Source organism: Sus scrofa, chromosome 4 (assembly GCF_054392235.1).
Source record: "Sus scrofa isolate SSC_HxYL_T2T_F1_AM1 chromosome 4, Sscrofa_HxYL_maternal_Yorkshire_Landrace_v2.0, whole genome shotgun sequence".
NCBI lineage: Eukaryota > Metazoa > Chordata > Mammalia > Artiodactyla > Suidae > Sus > Sus scrofa.
In genome coordinates this window covers 62,044,474-62,068,082 of record NC_139386.1, presented here as the reverse complement: position 1 = coordinate 62,068,082, position 23,609 = coordinate 62,044,474, and the positions used below count along the sequence as shown (strand labels likewise).

The window sequence follows — 23,609 nt, the reverse complement described above, 5'->3', positions numbered from 1 at the left end:
TCCTACAATGTATAGCACAGATACACCCACAATAGGTAAAGCTAATTTTTTTGTTTGGATAAAGGTACTATGGTTTCTTAAGAGCATTAGAAGAAACTTGGTAAAGGGTATATGGTAACGTTGTACTGTATTTGCAACTCTTCTACACATCTGAAATTGTTTCAAACTAAAAAGTAAAGTTTGTGTATCACTACTTTAGAGCAACAGACAAGTTCAAAGTCAAATATTGGATCATCTCATAATTTATTTCTATCGCAGCATCATGCACTACTGTTGAAATAGTCTGTTTTGATCTCTGTTGCAAAATAACTTGAATCCTTCAATGAAATTTATTAAACTTGTAAACATTATCAGTCATACATTAAAAGTTAAATTTTTTAAGCCTAATAAAATATTTTTAAATTTCTTCCCTTCTAAAGGGGTCTTTCTTGATAATCTAACCTAAAATACCACCTCTCTTCACCAGTCTGTTTTTTTTTCCTTCTTTTCCATAATTTGTTTTCTATAATAATTTTATTTACTTATTGTTTACTCTTTCCTCTCCTGGAAGATAGGCTACATAAAGGACAGACTTTATTGTACCCTTAGGATGAGGACTGTCACATTAGACATGGGTTTGTGTTCCATCTTCCTGTTAAGTGTTCTATGTTCAAAAATTGGAGCTTCCTCTTTAAACCCACTTGGCTGTGAATATATTAGTACCAACCCTAGAATCTAATTTTCCCTGAGTGAATATAACAACTTTCTCTTAAACAGAAAGATGTATTGGCCTACACATTTAAGATTTTTCACAGCAAAAGACAAATCCATTCCTTCCTTTCTGTTGGAATGCCAGTCAAGGAGATGGCAGGATAAATAATTATTTTGTATTTTTCTGGCAGATCTCTCTGGTTCTACTAGAAAGGTTTTTACCTCACCTTATTGCAAATCAATAATTTTAAATAAGTAAATTGAAAATAATTGCAAATAAACAAATTTCAAATAATTGCAAATAAATCACTGGGCAAATCAAGCTCCTTTTATTTGTGATAGTATTTGGACCATTTCTAGAATAGTCTCTAAGATTTCTTCTGTCAATTAAACTTCTAAGTAAAATGTCCCTGCTGGAATCAGATTATTTCAGACATAAGAGTATTTGTGATAAGCATCAAAGATGGAAACTAGCAAACATGTCCATTTTCCACATGGTAGCACCTGGTAGGTTACTGAGTTATTTGTTAAGCTGAACAGTGGAAGCATGAATGAAATAATTGTCAATCCCACCTGGAAATGTATGGGAGGGTTTCAGAAAGGATGAGACCCTTAGAATGGGCTTGAAAGAAAAGTAATAAATCAGCATGCAAGAGTAGCAAACATTAAATGTGAATATTGCCACTTATCTAAATTTTCATTTTAAATGTGATAGAAAATTAATTCACTTTTAGAATAGTCTCTTGAACACTAAACTCTCTTCTGCTTAGAAAATTTCTTATACAGAAAAATATCCTTCTTTCTTACCATTTTATATGGAGAGATTGCAAATAAGACCCAGTTTAATCCCGAACCGGAATAATTATTTTTGCATCTTTCTCAAATGATAATTTTGTGGATCTAGGTGAATCCACAAAATTAATGTCTAAATATACTTTAATATATAGACATTAAAAGCTGCTAGAATTGTCAATTATCAACATATATACCTATTTTGTTTCTTTTCTCCTGTGATATTTCCACAGACCTTATTTGGTCAGAATCAAGACTGAAATAAGGAGTTCCCACTGTGGCTTAGCAGGTTAAAAACCTGACATAGTGTTCTTGAGAATTCAGGTCTGATCCCTGGCCTTGCTCAGTGGGTTAAGGATCTGGCATTGCTGCAAGCTACAGTGTAGGTCACAGATCCAGTGTGGCCATGGCTGTGGTGTATGGTGTTACCATGACATGTGGCTTGAGAGCCCAACATGGTGTCTGTGGGGTTGAGGGTTTGATCCCTGGCCTCACTCAGTGGGTTAAGGATCTTGCATTGCTGTGGCCTGTGGTGTAGGCTGGCAGCTGCAGCTCTGATTCGACCCCTAGTCCGGGAATTTCCATGTGATGCAGGTGCCCAGTAAAGAAAAAATAAAAAAAAAAAGGAAGAAATATTAATAGTATTGGAGATATTACTGGTTCAGTTCCTGACCACTTCAACAACACGACTCACATGAATATTTTTGGTTTCACAGTGCCTGTAAAAGTCATGCTTATACTATACTGTAGTCAAGTATGCAATAGCATGTCTAAAAAAAATATACATACCTTAAAAATACTTTTATCGAGTGGTTCCTGTAGTGGCTCAGCAGTAACTAACCCGAATAGTATCTATTAGGATGCAGTTTCCATCCCTGCTCAGTGGGTTAAGGATCTTGTGTTGCCATGAGCTGTGGTGTAGGTCACAGATGTGGCTTGGATCCTGCATTGCTGTGGCTGTAGCAATAGGCCAGCAGCTGCAGCTCTGATTTGACCCCTAGCCTGGGAATTTCCATATAATATGGGTACAGCCCTAAAAGACAAAAAAAGAAAAAAATTATTATTAAAAATGCTAACTATCATCTGAATTTTCAGTGAGTCAAAATTTTCTAGTAACATCAATAGCAACATCAAAGATTACAGATCACCATAACAAAATATAAGTCTGAAATACCACAAGAATTACCAAAATGTGACCAAAGACATGAAGCAAGCAAATGCTATTAGAAAAATGGTTGCAGATAGACTTGCTTAACACTGGGTTGCCACAAATTTTCAATGTGTAAAAAACCCAATACCTGCAAAGTGCAGTAGAGTGAATGAAGCACCATAAAACAAGGTCAGGCCTATCTAGAGTATCATGGACACCACAGCAACCAAGTAGAAAGGACCTGAGACGCCCCTTGAAGTTTGAGCAGGATCCGGATAGAATTTGAAAGAACTTTCTAAGCAGTACAAACATAATGACTAAAGACATGAAGACTGCATGGACAGAGTATCATAAAGACTGTCTCAAAGGATGTGTGTTTCGAAGAAATATTTACAGTAGATTTGGTGAAGTGTCTTTCAATTGGCTATTCAGTGAAAGAAGCTTAAAGAAAGGCTTCTAGTTTTAGGAGAACTACCTTAATCCTGGAAAGAGTGTTTCCTTCAGCAGCTTCCTTGAAAGCTTGTTTTAAAAGACTTTTAACTGAATCCCTTTGTATAAAGCAATATTCCTCAAAGTGTGCTGGTTTTTGCATAGAAAAAGTGGTGTTATGTAGTCAAATGTTGGAAATGCTATATTATTGTTAAACTTTTTATAAAGCCATATGTATTTACAGAACTTTTAATATATGAATTTTGACTCTCCAAGAGAAAATAAATCTGACCTCAAAACTCATAATTCTTTGGTTTTTTTTTTTTTTTTTTTTTTTTTTTTTTTTTTTAAGAATCAATAAGGATTAGGATTTTTTGGGGACAGTCTTCAGAAAATTCTGATTTAAAGCATCCACATACAGGGAGTTCCTCCTGTGGCTCAACAGGTTACAAACCCAACTAGTATCTATGAAGATGTGGATTAGATCTCTAGCCTCACTCAGTGGCGTTGCTATGAGCTGTGGCCTAAGTCACAGACATGGCTTGAATCCCGAGTTGCTGTGGCTGTGGTGTAGGCTGGCAGCTGTAGCTCTGATTCAATCCCTATCCTGGGAATTTCCATATGCCATGGGTATAGTGCAAAAACAAAAAAGAAAAAGAAAAGTCATCTGAAGAAAAAGCTTGGTAAATAATCATTTGCTCCTAAAACATGTCAACTCCCTTTATCAAAGTTAATAAAGAAAACCACACAGGAGTTACCATCTTTTTTTTTTTTTTTTTTTTGTTAACTGCCTCAGCAGTTAACAAACCCAACTAGTATCCACAAGGACGTGGGTTCAATCCCTGCCCTTGCTCAGTGGGTCAGGGATCTGACGTTGCCATGAGCTGTAGTGAAGTTCATGGACTCGGCTCAGATCTGGCTTTGCTGTGGCTGTGGTGTAGGCCGGCAGCTGCAGCTCTGATTCCACCCCTAGCCTTGGAACTTCCACATGCTGAGGGTGGTGCGGCCTCCTCCCCCCCCAAAAAAAAGGAAAGAAAGAAAAAGAAAACCAAACAGAAGACATAGTTGGTTCAAAGCCTCGTTAATGAGGTTGTCAGTGGATTCAGTACAATTGTTTATACAATTCTATGCAGCTGTTTGGTCCAGTGAGGAGGAAACTCCATGTGGTTGATGAGAGTGAGAGACAGACACCAACAGAGAGGAAGGTCTTACCTCCACACATTGAGGATGGCACCTGAGCATCGTCTACAGACCAAATAAAGCCAGTCAGAGCTTAACCAGGTGGTGATGAGGCGGTGGTGGTTGTTTTAGAACTCTGGCCTGCCTAGAATAGTGTTTTCAGTTCCTTTTGTAAGTAAGTGAAGACTGTTGGCAAACCTTTCTAAACAGGATCTGTTTAAAAGAAACGAGTTTCTTTTAAAGGACCAAAATTTAGCATACAAATAAAGTAGTAGCGTTCCTGTTCTTACATAGTTTGGGGCTCCCAGGGTCATGTACATTCTTGGTAGTAAGACTTGAGAGTCATGTTTCAATGAGAGTGAGGAATCAAATACTTGCACAACACCAAATATCTTGGTCTTCAAAAATCCTGTTGGGATTCATTAAGTGAATTGGACAGTGTTAACACATAGATCATTTATTATCACAGGAGAAATGTTATCCAAAGGAAGCAATTTGTAATATGGTATGAAACTATTTTATATACAGATATACTGTCAAAATTAAATATACAGTCCATTAATTAAAAGGCCAACATATATTATTCTCTTAAAAATATACTTCCCAAATGGCAAACTCATTTAGACAATTTTTATTACACATAAATGACAAAAGTAATTCAGTACTATGGTTTAGCATCCTTGGAACAGATGACTTTTTTTGTGAAATTATTCTTTATTTTCATTTTAAAACATTTGCTGAATCATTTATTAAAGGCACTGTGTTATACATTCATGTTTAATTACATCTCTTGATACCTCTCTTAAGTATCATGGACTCCTTTCCTATGCTTACTGCTTCTTTAAGGTGCATGACTCTTGTTCTCATGCACCTTATCCGTATCTCACTGTTAACTTGGAAACACTTCTAGCACAGAAGACAATTTCCACTCTCACTGCAGTATACCGATGCATAGTGGGCCATGAAGCTATTTTGGCAATAATTCAATGTTGATTTTTAATCCTTGTACCCTGTATATACTTCATAGAACTTACATGTCTTCTTCTGAACATTTTAAACAGATTTAAAAAGTATTATTGCAACTAATATCTTACATGGATTGTCTTACTAAAATCAGCTGGGAATTAATACCAATTGGTACATGTCCACATACATGTGCAACAGTTTGTTGATTGCAGCATTCGGTTTCCATTGTTTATGTCCATCTTCTAGCACTAGTATTAATGTAATCCATTCCATTTTTACCATCATGCGTTCAGTCACTTCCAGGAGGCACTTTACCCCGGGGAATTGCATGAGCAGATAGATTCTTGGAGGATACAATTAAAACTCTTGAGTTTTTATATTGCCACTCCGTATCTCTCAATATTCTTTAGCACCCCTCAAAATTTTATTCCAACAAGTTTTTATCTTCTGTAGTAGTATCTTTAGGAAACACAAGTCCCCCTGTCTTTTCTGTTCCTTTAAAGATTTATTTTCTTCCTAGAGAAATACATTTAAAAAAAGTTTTAGGTTCACATTTTCATAAAAATACACATTTTAAGATATTCAACCTTTAATTCCCATCAGGCTAGGTAATAATGAAAATTTTGTTTAATTAAAAAGGAGAGTCTTGCAAGTTTTTTTTTAAAACTATGATTTGTAACTATAATTGTGCTCAGTGATCTGTAGGTTGTTGTGGTTTAAGATTTAAGATGAATGAAAAAGCTACATCAGGTGGCTGCTCCTTTCACCGCTGCAATACTGGCTATAAAATGCTGTTTAAACTTTGGCGAAAAAGCTTTCTAGATTCCTCAATTGAGTTTTTAAAATGGAAAAAATATTTTTATGGGAAGGCTAATTAATACTGAAAAGAATCCTGAGAATAGTAATACTGAAAAGTTTAGTCTGGCAAAGGTGATTAAAAAGGATATGCCTGATTAAGCCTGTGCCCTTGTCTTCACTAGAGAATAGGAGATGCCTGCCTAATAAGCTAATTTTTAGCTCCTGATAAAAATCTTCAAAAGGGCTACCTGCACAGCCTATAGAAAGTGGAGAAAGAAATACCTCACATGGAGCAGACATAAGGGAGTGGCTGTGCACATACTCAGTTATATTCCTGTGAGTCCCTGGGCTTTGGATCTCAAAGCACAGGGTAGAGGGATTCTTCATTTAGGTAACAGGCAGTTCCTGGGTGTTCTCTAGGTCAAGTATTGAGCTCAGTGCTTTACCTACATTGTTTCATTTTTATCTACTTAATAACTATGAACTTGAACTGAGCAGCAGAGAGGATACCTAAACTGCACAGTCACATGTCAAGTGATTATAATGAGTGGGTCTTGAGCTTGTTTGTTCTGTTTGTAGTTTAGTCACAAATTCAGATTTCCTTTATATATATTATATATTCAGTAACACTAACACATACCCTTTAAATAATGCACTTAAGAAATTAGATACAGATTTCAAAGACAAATATGAAGGAGCATTTCTCCTCTTCTTCTTAACGAAGGTCCCAGGACATCTTCAAGAAGTACAAATTGAAGTTTGTGTGACTTAAGCAGATATGAAATACAGAGATGTGAGAAAAAATTTCATGACTTTTCCTCAAAGACCAAGACTGAACATTCATTAAAAAGATAAAAAAAAAACTAAGAACCATGATTTTGCCTCTGCAATCCTGGGAACACAATTGTTACCTCTGTTTTCTAACTTTCTTTCCAAGTTCCCTCAGCCTCAATGTATTTATACTGCTCATGGATTCATTTAAGCTATTTCACTTCAGGTGGAATTCCTAGACTTTCCTGAGTTCCAAGGTGTGCAGACTCACCCTACTTCTCTAAGAGGAATAAAGAATTTCCACACTGCCATATATATTTTGGTCAAATGACATAATAATAATGGAAATGTGAAAGAAGAATCTGTCACTCTCATGAACAGGTCTCATATACAGGTCTGTTCATTTTTCTCTCATCCTAGTTAATATTTATTTCATTTTTATGTCTAATTAGAAGTAATTAAATATTCTGACTTATTCATAAATATATATTGCTATATAATTTGTGCAATAATATCTAACAGTAGTGTGCAAATGTATATAAATATAGAATATTTATATACTATTATACATATCCAGTATATATTGTACACTCTACCTATACTAGTAAAATAGGTATAAAATGAGTTCTCATTTTTAATTTGCATTTCTTTACTAGGGTGGATTTTTTTCTTCATATTTTTTCTTTTTGTTTAGGGCCACATCTGTCACATATGGAAGCTCCTGGGCTAGGGGTCAAATCAGAGCTGCAGCTGCTGGCCTATGCGACAGCCACAGCAATGTCAGATTCAAGCCACGTCTGCAACCTACATCACATCTCGCAGCGACGCTGGATTCTTTAAACCACTGAGCAAGGCTAGGGATCGAACCCGCATCCTCATGGATACTAGTCGGGTTCTTAACCTGCTGAGCCACAATGGGAACTCCCAAATCTTATTTTCCAGCTTATTTTCTCCTATATAGTTTGTTCATGTCCTTTGCCTATTAACTATTGATGTTTTAATTTTGCTTCTTTAAAAAAAAAACCTTCCAACATTTTCCCTAGCTTCTTTAATTTTAAAATAGTTGTTTCTAAAAAGTACAACTTAAAGAGATCCAATTTCTAAGGGACACCTCCCTTCTTTTACCACTACTATGATGAATATTTTCAAAACCAACCATATAAAAGGAAACAATTCAAAGAGAAACAGAAAGGAATTGAGTAAAAAGCTGATAAAAAGAGAAAAATATACAATTACTCTTACCAAGTTCTTAGTGAGTTGGGCTTCACCCAGGGAAGGTGGTTTTCTTCCTTTAACCTTAAGAACAGAATCACATTTACAGTAGTGGTTATGAATCCTTTATTGTTCTTCCCACTAATATATATAATAGCTAATTTTCATATTACTCTCAGCTCATCTAATCTATTTGAGAATCTACTTTAAATTAATTATTGTTCGTCTGGCAGAATACTAATTTCATTTAGAAATAGAATGATAGGGAAAAGAAAGAAACAAGAGAGGTCAGTCTTCTGAATAATTTGGATCCACAATTTTGCAGGTTTGTCCAGCACTATGTTAACTGCTGTGAGGTGTGAAAAATTAATATAGAAGAGGGTATGCTAACAGAGACAAAACTGCAGATTTAATCAACGTGAAAATAACATTAGCATTAAGTTATTAACTTTTGACTATACATTTTTTTTTATTTTCCCACTGTACAGCAAGGGGATCACGTTATCCTTACATGTATACATTACAATTACATTTTTCCCCCACCCTTTGTTCTGTTGCAACATGGGTATCTAGACAAAGTTCTCAATGCTACTCATGTCCAACATACGCAAATCAATCAACATACACCACATTAACAAAAGAAAAGTCAAAAATCATATGATCATCTCAATAGATGCAGAAAAAGCATTTGACAAAGTCCAACATCCATTCATGATCAAGACCCTCGCCAAAGTGGGTATAGAGGGAACATTCCTGAATATAATCAAAGCCATTTATGATAAACCCACAGCAAATATAATCCTCAATGGGGAAAAACTGAAAGCCTTCTCACTCAAATCTGGAACAAGACAGGGATGCCCACTCTCACCACTGCTCTTCAACATAGTTTTGGAAGTCCTAGCCACAGCAATTAGACAAACAAAAGAAATAAAAGGCATCCATATAGGAAGAGAAGAGATCAAACTGTCACTGTATGCAGATGACATGATACTATACATGGAAAACCCTAAGGATTCAACCCCAAAACTACTTGAACTGATTCATAAATTCAGCAAAGTAGCAGGATATAAGATTAACATTCAGAAGTCAGTTGCATGTCTGTATACCAGCAATGAAATATTAGAAAAGGAATACAAAAATATGATACCTTTTAAAATTGCACCTGACAATACATTTTATTAAGCTTTACCCATCAGAAGCAAAATGAAATAAACAACAGTAAAAAGCTTGAAGCACATCCAACTCATGAAGAAAATGCAATATAGGTGACCATCTTTAACATTTTGCTTCATCATTTAAAAAAAATTAGATTGTATCAGGTGAATTTTATAACACGTTTTATTTAATTTCAAGATTTAAATTATTTGTATATTTTCTTTTTCTACAATTAGTTGATTTTGGAATTAGGTGATCAACGCAAAGCTCAACATATGAGAGAAAGAATTGCAAATATATGGTCTACCTCCAACCCTTAACTCTTCCTGGGCCATGAGGCGATATCACTCATTTGCTTTGCAGTCTTTTCATTCAAGCCCTGACTTGAGGCTTTTACTCGGCAGAAAATTTCCAACAGTCACTACTAAGCAATTAGATGTGTAAGCAACATGAAATGTATTTGCTACTCTCCTGTTAAACAGTCCAGTAGTCCTTTGGTATTTGTGGGGAATTGGTTCCAGGACCCTTGCGGATACCAAAATCCAGGGATAGATCCTCAGGTCCCTTCTATAAAATTGTGTAGTATTTGCATATAACCTATGTACATACTCCTGTATACTTTAAATTATCTCTAGATTACTTATAACACCTAATACAATGCAAATGCTATGTAAATAATTGTAAACACAATGTAAATGCTGTGTAAATAGTTGTCAATGTGGTTCAACAAATTCAAGTTTTGTTTTTTGGAACTTTCTAGAATTATTATTTTATTTTTATTTTTATTTTTTTTTTGTCTTTTTGCTATTTCTTGGGCCGCTCCCGCGGCATATGGAGGTTCCCAGGCCAGGGGTCAAATCGGAGCTGTAGCCGCCGGCCTAAGCCAGAGCCACAGCAACACGGGATCCGAGCCGCTTCTGCAACCTACACCACAGCTCACGGCAACGCCGGATCATTAACCCACTGAGCAAGGGCAGGGACCGAACCCGCAACCTCATGGTTCCTAGTCGGATTCATTAACCACTGTGCCACCACGGGAACTCCTAGAATTATTTTTTTATGTTTGATCTAAAGTTGGTTGAATTGAAGGATGCAGAACCCGTGGATATGAAGGGCTGTCTGTACTTTAAATCACTATAAATAAGGATTAAAACCTGGTAGGCTAGGAGTTCCCGTTGTGGCTCAGTGGTTAACAAATCCGACTAGAAACCATGGGGTTTCGGGTTCGATCCCTGGCCTTGCCCGGTGGTTAGGGATCCGGTGTTGCTGTGAGCTGTGGTGTGGGTCGCAGATGCGTCTCGGATCTTGCATTGCTGTGGCTCTGGTGTAGACCAGCGGCTACAGCTCTGATTGGACCCCTAGCCTGGGAGCCTCCATATGCCGCAGGAGCAGACCAAGAAATGGCAAAAAGACAAAAAAAAAAAAAAAAAAAAAAAAAAAAAAGCTGGTAGGCTAAAACATAAAGTGTTCACATATCTTAAGGTTGATCTTGAAGGATGCACAGAACAGGAGAGATTAGATTTACAGAAAAGAGAACAGGAGAAGTTCCATATCATTGACTAACACTGGTAAGGGGAAAAGACTGGAAATAAGCTTGACAAATCCACAACCCTAGGAGGAGACTGGTTTGCATCAAGTAAATACATAATGATAAAGGAAGTGGTCCAACCTTTATTATCTTATGGCCCAACATATATCAACACTGTCAATAGGGTTCAGAGACAATCTTACCATTTTCCCTTCTGCGGGCAACTAATAGTATTTAAAATTAAAAACACAACACGTTTTCTATCATAAAAATATTTAAAGTTTTTTTTTTTTTTTGTAATTGCAAGAAATCTTTTGGCTTTGTGTGGCCAAAAAAGGGAGTAATTATCATCATCACCATTATCATCATTAAACATTTATTGAAATATTTTAGTACTAAGCATGATATATAAATTATGCCATTCAACCTTTCAATATCCTTAATGTAGATACTATATTTTTCTCCATTTTGCAGTTGAAGAAACTGTTGTCTAGTCTCAATAGCTTCAGAATTTTTTGTTGTTGTTAACTGCTAGCAGAGAAGTAGGAAAAAATTAGCCCTGTATTAATCAAAATTATTGAGGTACAAATATTGAAAATTGTTGGACATAAATATACCCAGTTTTTATACGCAAAGATATTTGTGAAATACATTTGATTACCTGTTTTATTGTCTGAATTCTTATAAATATGTACATATATGGATTAAAATTGAGATGTTTTAGAAATAAAAATTTACCATTCCTTACCCTACTTATCACACACTAGCCTCTTTGGAAGTTATTATGGCATGAAATATGCTTTCATTTACTTATTTACTTTCTTTTTTTTTTTTTTTTTTTTGTCTTTTTGCTATTTCTTTGGGCCGCTCACATATGGAGGTTCCCAGGCTAGGGGTCGAATCGGAGCTGTAGCCACTGGCCTACGCCAGAGCCACAGCAACGCGGGATCCGAGCTGCGTGTGCAACCTACACCACAGCTCCCAGCAACGCCGGATCCTTAACCCACTGAGTAAGGGCAGGGACCGAGCCCGCAACCTCATGGTTCCTAGTCGGATTCATTAACCACTGCGCCACGACGGGAACTCCTACTTTCTTTTTTTAAATTGAAGTAGAGTGGATTTACAATGTTGCTTTCATTTATTTCTAGTCCCCTTTTATAAACAATTTATTTGCTCTAAGAGATGAATAGGTACTTTGCAAGTTGAAACTTTCCTCTTCCAGAATTATGCAAATGTATTTCAACTTTCGTATAAGCACCTAGATTTCTATGCTAATGGATATGGACATACAAGAATGATAATAGCCTATCTCAGAAGTAGTTTATATTTTTGTTCAAAGTAAACAGTGCTCCGCTTACCTTGCTGGTGCAGTTGAACAGTGTTAATGTGCCCTGTGAAACTGTTGATAGATGGTGATTGAACTCCTCACTGATATTCATTTTAATAAATTGCTTCAACTTTCGAGCAGCACGATATAAAAATGAAGCTTCCTATTACAGAAAAAACATCAGAAGAGCCGTGGTTCATATAAAACAGTAAGAAATGATAAGCTTTCCTGAGAAGCCTAAAGCCAGAACTGTATTTCTAAATAATGCCCCACCTCCACCCCAGTTTTCTTCTATTCCAGTTAATCACATGACTGACACGTACTGAGACTGAAACTGTTTAGCTCCAAGGGGACAGCCTAAAGTACTCAGAACTTAGTTTAATAATTACCTGATTTTTAAAGTCTCCTTTCTTTGTTATGTATGATCTTATTGCTTATGAGTGAACGTAGCATAAGTTTATTCAGTTTTAAACAAGATAACTAAAGGAGAGGGCTTCTGGAAGCAACAATAATGAAAGGTATGTGTGTTTTTTTTTTAATTGTTACTGCTTTTGCCCTTTTTGAGCTATGGATGAGTGGATGGGTAGCTGGCAATGAGAAAATAAAGGGACTATTAACCCAAAACCAGTTTTTCAAATATTTAACTAATATTTATAATTATAATTTTTTAAAATATAATTTAAGGACATATTATTATGTCATGAGGTTAACTCAGCCATTGCGAGGATAAGCAAATATTTAAAGGGAAAAAGTTTCAAAATGCCTTCAACTAAATTTACACATTACTTATGTTTGTGTGTGTGCAAACAGTCATTCTGACAAGCATTTTCTTGCATAAAAGTTTCAGAAATAAGAGCTATGTGTCTTTGAATTCAGCAGTTCTTCTAGTATTTTCAAGATGAAAAATAAAATGCTAAAATTGAAAGGAATATTTACCAAGTGGCACAGGGCTTTTTGTAGAATAAAAGTACAAAAGAGCACAGTATAACTTAATATGTCAGCGGGAATTATGAGGTTAGAACCAAAAGGCTATGTTATTAATATAATCAATATAATTAACAGAGATACAAAAATATAAGCTTCTGTGAAATCAAGCTTGAATGACATATAAACTCCAAATAATTGTCATTACCTTATTATCATCACATGAATGTTTTTTTAAAAAGTTAGGTTCGTTATTCAGGCAATTGCTATCAAAGTCTATCATCCTGTCCTGTAATAAATGATATAAAATAATACGGTTAAACTGGGGATTCTTCTGGTAAGTAGTAATTATAAAAATAACAAATTTATAATACTTGGTATTTATGTGTGCATTTTAAGGAAAGTAACTTCAGCTTGGCTCAGCTGACTAGGCACAAAGATAATTTTTTATAGTTGAAGAATAAAACAAGTATAAATATACCAACCCTCCGATATTTAGAGCTTCCCCACACTCCACAGTTTAATTCCAGAAATCACTGGGAGAATCTGGCTCATTTGGGAAAATAAAAGTACCTGTTTTAGAAGTTATACTATATAGACACAGTATTATGGATTTTGAAATCATGAAGTTGAGATGTGTTTAAGAGGTTGTTGGGTCCAATTTCCTGCCACTAGCAGCAAAGGGAATTTATATTAGAATGAAGGGAAAGCCTCTTAACAGTGAGAATAAGGTTAAACTCCTCTTTATAGCATTTTAAACAATCCAGTTTGGGATATTTGAGGGAGAACTTCACTGAGAAAGAGTGAGATTAAATCAGTGTGTTGTGATATACAAATGGGAAGACAGACCAGCACATTCTCATTTTTCTTTTCTAAGGAACATAGTGTTAGAATGTGGGGATTACCTGAATCAAGAATGTAGTTGACATAATGAGGGAGGACTAGCTTAAGGATTCGGATTGTTCACACACAGGGTTAGAGGAGCTCTGTCCAGCAAGCTAGCAATTCCATGCTATCAGAGCTTCTAGAAGGACTTCAGGCAATCTTAGCCTATGTGTTGTCATCAAAGAAACAGATTACGAAGTGGAGTAATGGCAGGATTCAGTCATAGGTTTCCAATCTTCATCTGCCTCTCAGAGAAGTGTGCATGATTCTTCTCGCCCTTGGAGAGCATAAATGGTCTCTGGGTTTATCTGACTTTCAATGTATACATTATCTCGTTTACCTATAGGCATTAGAGCCTAAACACGTAATCATTCATTTAACCATTCAACACTTATTATAGGCCAACGTGCAAGGTCCTCTGCCAAGCTGGATGGGGAAACAAATACCAGAAAATAAATCCCATTCTCTCGTACTGTTTGATATAAAGGGTGAATGCTGTGTCCTTTAGACACTTTCATATAATTTCTCTCTCTCTCTCTCTTTTTTTGTCTTTTTAGGGTCACACCTGCAGCACATAGAGGTCCCCAGGCTAGGGGTCGAAGCGAAGCTACAGCCGCCGGCCTATGCCACTGCTACAGCAATGCAGGATCCGAGCTGCATCTGTGACCTACACCACAGGTCTCGGCAATGCCGGATCCTTAACCCACTGAGCAAGGTCAGGGGTCGAACCTGCATCCTCATGGATATTAGTCGGATTCATTAACCACTAAGCCATGATGGGAACTCCTCACATCATTTCCTACCTTTGGAAAAGTATGCTACGTTAACAGATTTGTTAGTGCCAACCATCTCAGTCATACTGCAAATACCTCAAGTTCAAAGAGATTTATTTTTCAATACCTATTCTCATGTTACCCTTACACACAGTCTAGAAAAGGTAGTGGAGAATTAATGTTTCGTATTAAATCATTTTTCTATTGATTTGCATTTAACATCAAGAAGGACAATAAATCAAGCATACATTTCTGATAAAATATACATTTTGGGAGTTTCTGTTGTGGCTCAATAGGTTAAGTATCCCCGAATATGCAGGTTCAATTCCTGGCCTCAGTCAGTGGTTTAAGGATCCAGCATTGCCACAAGCTCTGGTATAGGTCATGGGCGTAGCTCAGATGCTACACTGCTGTGGCTGTGGCGTTGGCTGGCAGCTGCAGCTCAGATTTGACCCCTAGCCTGGGAACTCCATTTGTTGCAGGTGTGGCTGTAAAAAAATAAAATAAAAATAAAATATACATTTTGTTTATGCCATCCTTCAGCAAAAGAAGATAAAATGTGCAGCTAATCTGTATGATTCTTTCCAATTTACCGAATATATGAATGAGTACCTATTAGAACATTTTAACAAATTTCATGACACAGGAATATTTGAAAATCCATATTAGTTAAATCATTGCTCCAGGTATTTAATAAAACTCACTTTGGATAGACACAGAAAGCTAATGTTATACCAGGGTGATTTGTTTGCCAAATGTTTGCAGCAGTAGATAAAGTTGTTACTTAAAAAGCTGGCTTAAAAGGCTGACACCTAGAAAAGTCACAATTATAATTGACTAGACTTTAGTGCATTTTATGAATAAATTTAACATGAGTGTATAGGAGTGCCAATTACAGTTGCTTTCTGAAGTTGTTTTCATTTAAGCCCTATGAGAAGGATGACTCAGACAAGATTTCTAGAATCATGGGGTTGAAAGAACCGTATATATCCATCTTGTGATTTAACAAATAGTAGAATTATTTATCGGTAGTGCTTTCTTATAGATGTCCTAACATATTTGAATATTTCTTCATATTTATTATGGATATGAAAAATCACAAGAGATAAGGGAAAAGCACATTGACTATGAACTCAATATTTTCCAGTATAAACCACTGTTATGTAAGTTGTTCCTAAAATACATGTCCTTTTGATTTGCAGAATTATATCTTCTTTCATTTAGCATGGTTTTCATCTATCTTTGAATTTTTTTCTATTGCATTTTTAGCAGTCTCTTCCTCAGAAATACTAAATATGTACACAATAGATATTCTTTCTTTTATTTTTTTTGGCTGTACCTGCAGCATATGGAGCCTGGGCCAGGAATCGAACCTGAGCCACAGCAGCAACCCAAGCTGCTGCAGTGACAACACAGGATCCTTAACTTGCTGCACCACAAGAAAACTCCCACAATAGATTCTCTATTTCACTTTACCTTTTCTATATTTATCTTTGATTTTTAAAAATTCCATTTTGTCTGCTTTTTTTCCAAATAATTCTTCCATATGCCTGTTCTAATGGGGTGCTCACGGTCACATGTGCTGTACTCTAAATAAACTAATGTCTATTTATGGCCTATAAATGATTCTTATCAGCATCTACATAACTGATGGCTATCTCCTTTCTGTTCTTCTCCTATTCATTTTATAGATCTGAGCCTACAGATTGGGGTTTTGAATGAAAAAGAAAGATTCAATCTCATGTCTTAGCATTCTTTTTTTTTTTTTTTTTTTTTTTTTTTTTTTTTTTTTTGTCTTTTCTAGGGCCGCACCCGTGATCATATGGAGGTTTCCAGGCTAGGGGTCTAATCAGAGCTGTAGCCACTGGCCTACACCACGGCCACAGCAACGCCAGATCTGAGCCGTGTCTGTGACCTACACCACAGCTCACGGCAACGCCGGATCCTTAACCCACTGAGTGAGGCCAGGGATTGAACCTGCAACCTCATGGTTCCTAGTGGGATTCGTTAACCACTGAGCCACGAAGGGAACTCCGTCTTAGCATTCTTTAAAAATGAATTTGGTCTCTACAGAAATACTCTTCATTTCTGATTATCACTATCATAACCTCCCCATGGCCCAAAGCCTTGCAGCACATAAAGACACATTTGGAGAACCTTTTGAAAAGTGAGACTTATTTTTAATGAAATCTGTATTCTGTATGAAATTTGCAAAGGTCTATACTGTTCTTGGAATCCTGTTTCAAATGTTATAAATTTTACTATTTGTCAGGTAGCTTACCAGATTATAGTACAAACTGGCAGTTGATTTCTAGGTTAAATGAAAAGTCATTCACTTATTCTTCAATCAAATACTTGCTGAGCATCTACCATGTGCCATATAGTAGTGGAGATAGGACTGTGATGAAAATCAGAGATGGTTCCTTCCTTCAAGAAGGTGACTGTCTGGTGGTAAAGATAGACACCAATCCAATAACCACAATCAAATCCCAACTTGATAATTGTTATGAATAAAAGGTCTATGCTATAACAAAGCCCTATACAAGACAGATTTTATTTAGGAATCTAGGTGAAGAATTCTCTGAGAAAGAAACACTTAAACTGAGTTCTGAAGCATGAGTAAACCAGAGAAAGAGAAAAGAGAGGAAGATTAAAGATATAGAAAATAGCATGAATGGCTGCAGTTTCAATGGGAGGGAACTCCAGCAGGGAGACTGCTAGAACGAAGAGAGCAAGGGAAAGCAACTATAAAGCTGAGAAAGCAAGAGAAATCACCCTACCACATAAAACAGAAGGTCTGGAAGAGACCAAATTATGCAGGGGCCTATTAAGGAGCTTTGTCTTGATTCTAAAGGCAATAGTTAATGACCAAATCCCCTCTTCAAAGATCATATTAATAGCGGCATGGTGAATGGCTTCGAAGGGTTCAAGAAAGTATATGTGTAAATCTTAGGAGGCTGTGACTTGGTGCTTGGTGCTTGGCTTATTGAACTTGGTGATGGAAAAGAATGTAAGGATAGGTGAATAGACTTGAGAAATACTTAGAAAACAACAGAACAGGATTTGAGAATTAAAGTTAAGGGAGATTGACATGGCAGGGATGATTCCTGGGTTTCTGGTGTATGCAACAGAATATGCTCTGTTGCCATTCACTGCATAGGGAAATAGTAGAAGAGGTGGTGTGAATAAAATGTATATTTGGTTTCAAACGGATGAAGTTTGAGTTGACATTCAGAGATCCAAATACAAGTGCCAAATAGTCACATGCATATAGAAGCCAGAAAGTTAGAAAACCTGGAGAAGAGATTGTTTTAAGAAGGTGGTGATCCAGAGTTCCCATTGTGGCTCAGCAGGCTAAGAACCCGACATAGTGTCTGTGGGGATGCAGTTTTAATCCCTGGCCTAGCTCAGTGGGTTAAGGATCAGGCATTGCAGCAAGCTTCAGTGTAGGTCACAGATGTAGTTTGGATCTGATGTTGCCTTGGCTGTGGCATAGGTCTCAACTGCAGCTCCGATTTGACCCCTAGCCCAGAAACTTCCATATGCCACAGATGTGGCCATTAAAAAAAAAAAAAAAAAAAAAAAGTTGACAATGCCAACTAAAAGCTCAAGTAAGTTGAGTCTTGTACAAAATGTATTCACATAAATAATGCAAAACTAAATTAGAAAAACAGCTGATAATAGATGGTAAAATGAAATATTAAGCAGATATGATATTTGTTTTAAGGCAGTATTTATAAGCAAGGGCTTAAGCTCATAATAAAACAGGCTTATAATAAAAATATTTCAAAAGAAAATGTTGCTATGTATAAGCATATATTCAAATGTATATGCATAAGCAAGAACATATGTAAGGGACTTGATTAATTAATCTTCATTTAACTAACTTGCTGGGATAATCAATACTCCACTCCTGTAAAAACATACCGACTAATGCCCACAGCATACCAACGACTCCCATCTCGCAGTCCAGTTTCTGATATACTATGTATTTTTGCACTCTTAATTAGAGTAGCATATTTACCAAGTAAGTTCCTTAACAGTAAGTTATATTTATTTAATCATATCGCTTTATTAAATACTTTATGGATCAAAGAAACAGTAGAATGAAAACACAGTTGTGTGTAGGCTGAGGAAAGAATCTCTGAGTTTGAGAGTATGACAATAGAAACTACCAAAACTAAAAAGAAAAAAGAAAAATAAATACCAAGAAGAGAAGAACAGAACAGAATACCTAAGACTATGGATAGCTACAAAAGGTGTAACATATGCAAGAGAATATCAGAAAAAAGAAAGGAGCAGAAGCAATATTTGAGGCAATAATGGCTGAAGATTTTCTCCAAATCAATGCTAGACACCAAACCACAGATCACCAAGGAGGTTCACAGAACACCAAGAAGGAAAAAATGCCCCCAATCCTATGCCTAAGCACTACATGCTAAAACTTTAGAAAAATCAAAGATAATGAAAAAAAATCTTGAAGGAAATCACAGGGGTCAGAGGGGAAACCTGACTTATAAAAGAGCAAAGCATCATAAAGCATCAAAACTAAAACAAAGTATGAAGGCAAAAACAAGAACAAAGAATAAGAACACAAATAGAAAAAGGTAAAAAAAAAAGGTAGATTTTAATTCCACTATATTAATAATAATCACTTTAAATGTCACGAGTCTAAATACACAAATTAAAAGACAAAGATTGTCAGAGTGGGTTAAAAGACACAACTTAATTTTACATTGTCTATAAACAGTCTACTTTTAATATAAATACGCACAGAGATTAAAAGTCAAGGATGGAACTAGAGACTCTCATACTGAGTGAAGTAAGTCAGAAAAAGGAAGACAAATATCATATAATATCACTTATATCTGGCATCTAATATATGGCACAAAAGAACCTTTCCACAGTAAAGAAAATCATGGACTTGGAGAATAGACTTGTGGTTGCCAAGGGGGAAGGGGAGGGAGTGGGAGGGACTGGGCGCTTGAGATAAATAGATGCAGAATGTTGCCTTTGGGATAGATTAGCAATGGGATCCTGTTGTGTAGCACTGGGAATTCTGTCTAGTCACTTATGATGGAACACATAATGTGTGAAAAAAGAATGTATACATGTAAGTGTAACTGGGTCACCATGCTGTACAGTAGAAAAAAAATATGTATAAATAAAAGATAAAAAAAAGAAAGTTATCAGGATGAAAATGGATATTACATAGTGATAATGGAGATAATTGTCCAAGAAGATATGGAAATTCTTAATGAGTATATGACTAATAACAAAGAGTCTAAATACATGTGGTGAAGAAAAATAGATGAATCCACTACTATAGTTGGGAACTTTAATGTCTCTCTATCAGAAACAGATTCAGCAGACAGAAAATCAGTAAGGACATAGTTGAACTCAGCAGCAGAATTAATTAACTATATATAATCTGTGTCCATAGACTACTTCATATTTCATACAACAATAGCAAATTACATAGTCTTCTTAAGCACACATGGAACATTCTCCAAGAGAGAGCACATTCTGGGCCATAAATTGAATCTTCTCAAATTTAAAAGAATAGCAATCATACAATGTCTGCTATTAGATCAGAACAGAATTAAGCCAGAAACCAATAACAGAAAGACAGCTGGAAAATCCCAAAATATTTAGAGATAAAATACACTTTGAAGTTCCGTGAGTTCCATGAAGACTGAAGAAATTTCAAGAGAAATTTAATAATATTTGAGGCAGTTCCCATCGTGGTTCAGCAGTAATGAACCTGACTGGTATCCATGAGGACATAAGGAGGTGGGTTTGATCCCTGGCCTTGCTCATTGCGTTAAGAATCCAGCATTGCTGTGAGCTGTGGCATAGGTTGCAGATGTGGCTTGGATCCCATGTTGCTGTGGCTGTGGCGTGGGCTGGTAGCTACAGCTCCAATTTGACTTCTAGCCTGGAAACTTCCATATGGTGCAGGTGCGGCCCTAGACTACACACACACACACACACACACACACACACACACACACACACACACACGTATTTGAGAGAAATAAAAATAAAAATAGAACACTGAAATCTGTGGGATGCAGTGACAGCCGTGCTTAGGGGGAAGTTTATAGTATTGAATGCATGTGTTAACTAAGGAAAAGTATCTAAAATCAATAATCTAAGCTTCCACCTTAGGAAACTACAAAAGAAGAAAAAATTAAATCCAAAGTAAGCAAAAGACAGAAAAAAGAATAAAAGAGCAGAAATTAATGAAATTGAAAATAGGAAATCAATAAAAAAATCAACAAATCAAAAAAGCTGCATTTTTGAAAATAAGTTGATAAGCCTTAGCCAGATTAAGAAAAAAAAAAAAGACACAAATTTCCTAATATCAGAAATGAAAGGAGTTCCCGTCGTGGCACAGTGGTTAACGAATCCGACTAGGAACCATGAGGTTGCGGGTTCGGTTCCTGCCCTTGCTCAGTGGGTTAATGATCCGGCGTTGCCATGAGCTGTGGTGTAGGTTGCAGACGCGGCTCAGATGCCGCGTTGCTGTGACTCTGGTGTAGGCTGGTGGCTACAGCTCCGATTCCACCCCTAGCCTGGGAACCTCCATATGCCGCGGGAGCGGCCCAAGAAATAACAACAACAACAACAAAAAAACAGAAATGAAAGAGGGAACATCACTGCAGATCCCATGAACACTAACAAGGATAACAATCGGTATTCTAGATAATAAATAATATAGATGAAATTGACCAATTTCTTAAAAGACACGATTGGCCAAAATTTACTGAGAAATAGAAAATCTGAATAGGCCTATTTTATTAAAGCAATTTAATCAAATGTTAATAACCTTACAAAACAGAAGCACATGTCGGAGATGGGTTCAGTGATTGTTTCTATTAAATATTTAAGGAAGAAATTATAGCTATTCTCTATAATCCTTTCAAGAAGATAGAAGCAGAGGGAATACTTCCTAAATTGTTCTGTGAGGCCAGGTTTACCCTAATACCAAAACTAAATGAAGGTGGTATAAGAAGAGAAAACCAAAGATAAGATATCTTGTGAAAACAGATGCAAAAATTCTCAATAAAATAAAAGAAATTGAATCCAACAATATATGAAATAATTATACACCATAACTAAGTGGTATGTACCCATGTATGCAAGGCCAGTTCAACATTCAAAAAATCAATTAATGTCATCCATCACTTTAAGAGGCTAAAGAAGAAAAATCACATGATCAAATCAACAGATGCAGAAAAACCAACCAACAAAATCCAACACTCATTCATTAAAAAACCCTCTAAGTAAATGAGGATTAGAGGAGAACTATCTCAATTTGATAAAGAGCACCTACAAAATCCTATAGTTAGTATCATACTAACTATAGTTATAGTATGATACTATAATAACTATAGTATTATAGTTATAATGATGAGAAACTCAAAACTTTCCCAAGATCAGGAACAAGGCAAGATGTCCCTCCCATCATTGCTTATTAAAACTCTATCAAAAATTCTAGGTGATTTGATATGACAAGAAAAGGAAATAAAATGTATACCAATTAGGAAGGATAAAATATATAACTATATTTTTTACTATGTAACATTATCATTTATGTAGATAATACTAAAGGATCAACAGAGAAAAACCCTCCTAGAACTAATACATGATTATAGCAAAGTCGCAGCATAAAAGGCTAGACAAAAATGAATAGTTTTCCAATATAGAGCGATGAGCAAGTGCAATTTGAAATTAGAAGCACAACACTGTTTACAGCACTTAGGTTTAAGTCTAACAAAATAGGTACAAGATATTTATGATGAAAACTATATAACTCTGGTGAAAGATCAAAGGTGACCTAGATAAATGAAAAGATACTCCATGTTTATGGATAGGGAGACTCAATATTGTCAAGATGTTTGTTCTCCCAACTGGACCTATATATTGATCACAATCTCAGTAAAAATCTCAGCCAATTATTCTATAAATATCAACAAATGGATTCTAAAACATATGAATAGGCAAAAGCTCCAGACTAGCCAACTCAATATTGAAGGAGAAGATTGTCAGAGCACTGACCCCACTCAGCTCAAGACTTATATAACTATAGTAATCAAGATAGTGTGGGAGTTCCTGTTGTGGCGCAGTCGTTAATGAATCCGACTAGGAACCATGAGGTTGCGGGTTCGGTCCCTGCCCTTGCTCAGTGGGTTAATGATCCGGTGTTGCCATGAGCTGTGCTGTAGGTTGCAGACGCGGCTCGGATCCCGCGTTGCTGTGACTCTGGCGTAGGCCGGTGGCTACAGCTCCGATTCGACCCCTAGCCTGGGAACCTCCATACAACAACAAAGACAAAAAAAAAAAAAAGAAAGATAGTGTGAAAGTGGCCAGAGAAAAGAAAAATAGATCAATGGAACAGAATAGAGACCCCAGAAAAGAACACACATAAATATAATCAAATGATTTTTGATAAAGAGGCAAAGGAAATACAGTGGAACAAAGTTCTTTCAACAAATGCTGCTGGAACAACTGGATATCCACATGCAAAGAACTGACTCTATGAAGACCTTATAAGCTTTTGCACAGCAAATGAAACCATAAAAAAAAAAAAAAAAAAGCCCCAAAAAGCCAACCCACAGAATGGGAGAAAATCCTTGCTTATGAAGCAACCAACAAAAGATTAATCTTCAGAATAAACAAAAATCTCATGGAGCTTCATAGCAAATAAACAAAAAACCGAATCAAAAAACAGGCAGAAGATCTAAACAGACATTTCTCCAAAGAAGACATACAGATGGCCAAAATACAGGGAAATGCATTAAAATGTTATGGTTATTCATGGATGGTGGGATAATGGTAATTTATTACTTGTTATTATTGTTAATATTTATTATACTAATTATAACTATTATTTTACAATAAAAACAAGTGGAACATTGTGTTTTTAGCCTAGAGGCATCTACAGAGAGGTTCTCAGTTCCATGACCCTTGTGGGTTTGGCCCTTGATGAAGCTGTGGAATGGTCAGTTTGCAGGAAGGTCTGAC

General features: G+C 36.1%; 1 protein-coding gene across 5 annotated transcripts in view; it reads right to left on the bottom strand.

Moving 5' to 3' along the window:
• IL7 (interleukin 7) overlaps positions 1 to 23,609 on the bottom strand; it is a 68,921-nt gene that overhangs the window by 4,112 nt on the left and 41,200 nt on the right. Inside the window, exons 3-9 of one of the 5 annotated variants that reach the window (XR_014842859.1) lie at positions 13,130 to 13,210; positions 12,029 to 12,160; positions 8,018 to 8,071; positions 5,394 to 5,722; positions 4,274 to 4,649; positions 2,388 to 2,515; positions 471 to 2,002 (exon numbers count right to left, since the gene is read on the bottom strand). Coding sequence is in view for 3 of the 5 variants with exons in the window: in NM_214135.2 (NP_999300.1) it covers positions 5,603 to 5,722; positions 8,018 to 8,071; positions 12,029 to 12,160; positions 13,130 to 13,210 (387 nt within the window). In the remaining 2 variants the exon portion in view is untranslated. 5 annotated transcript variants of the gene reach the window in all.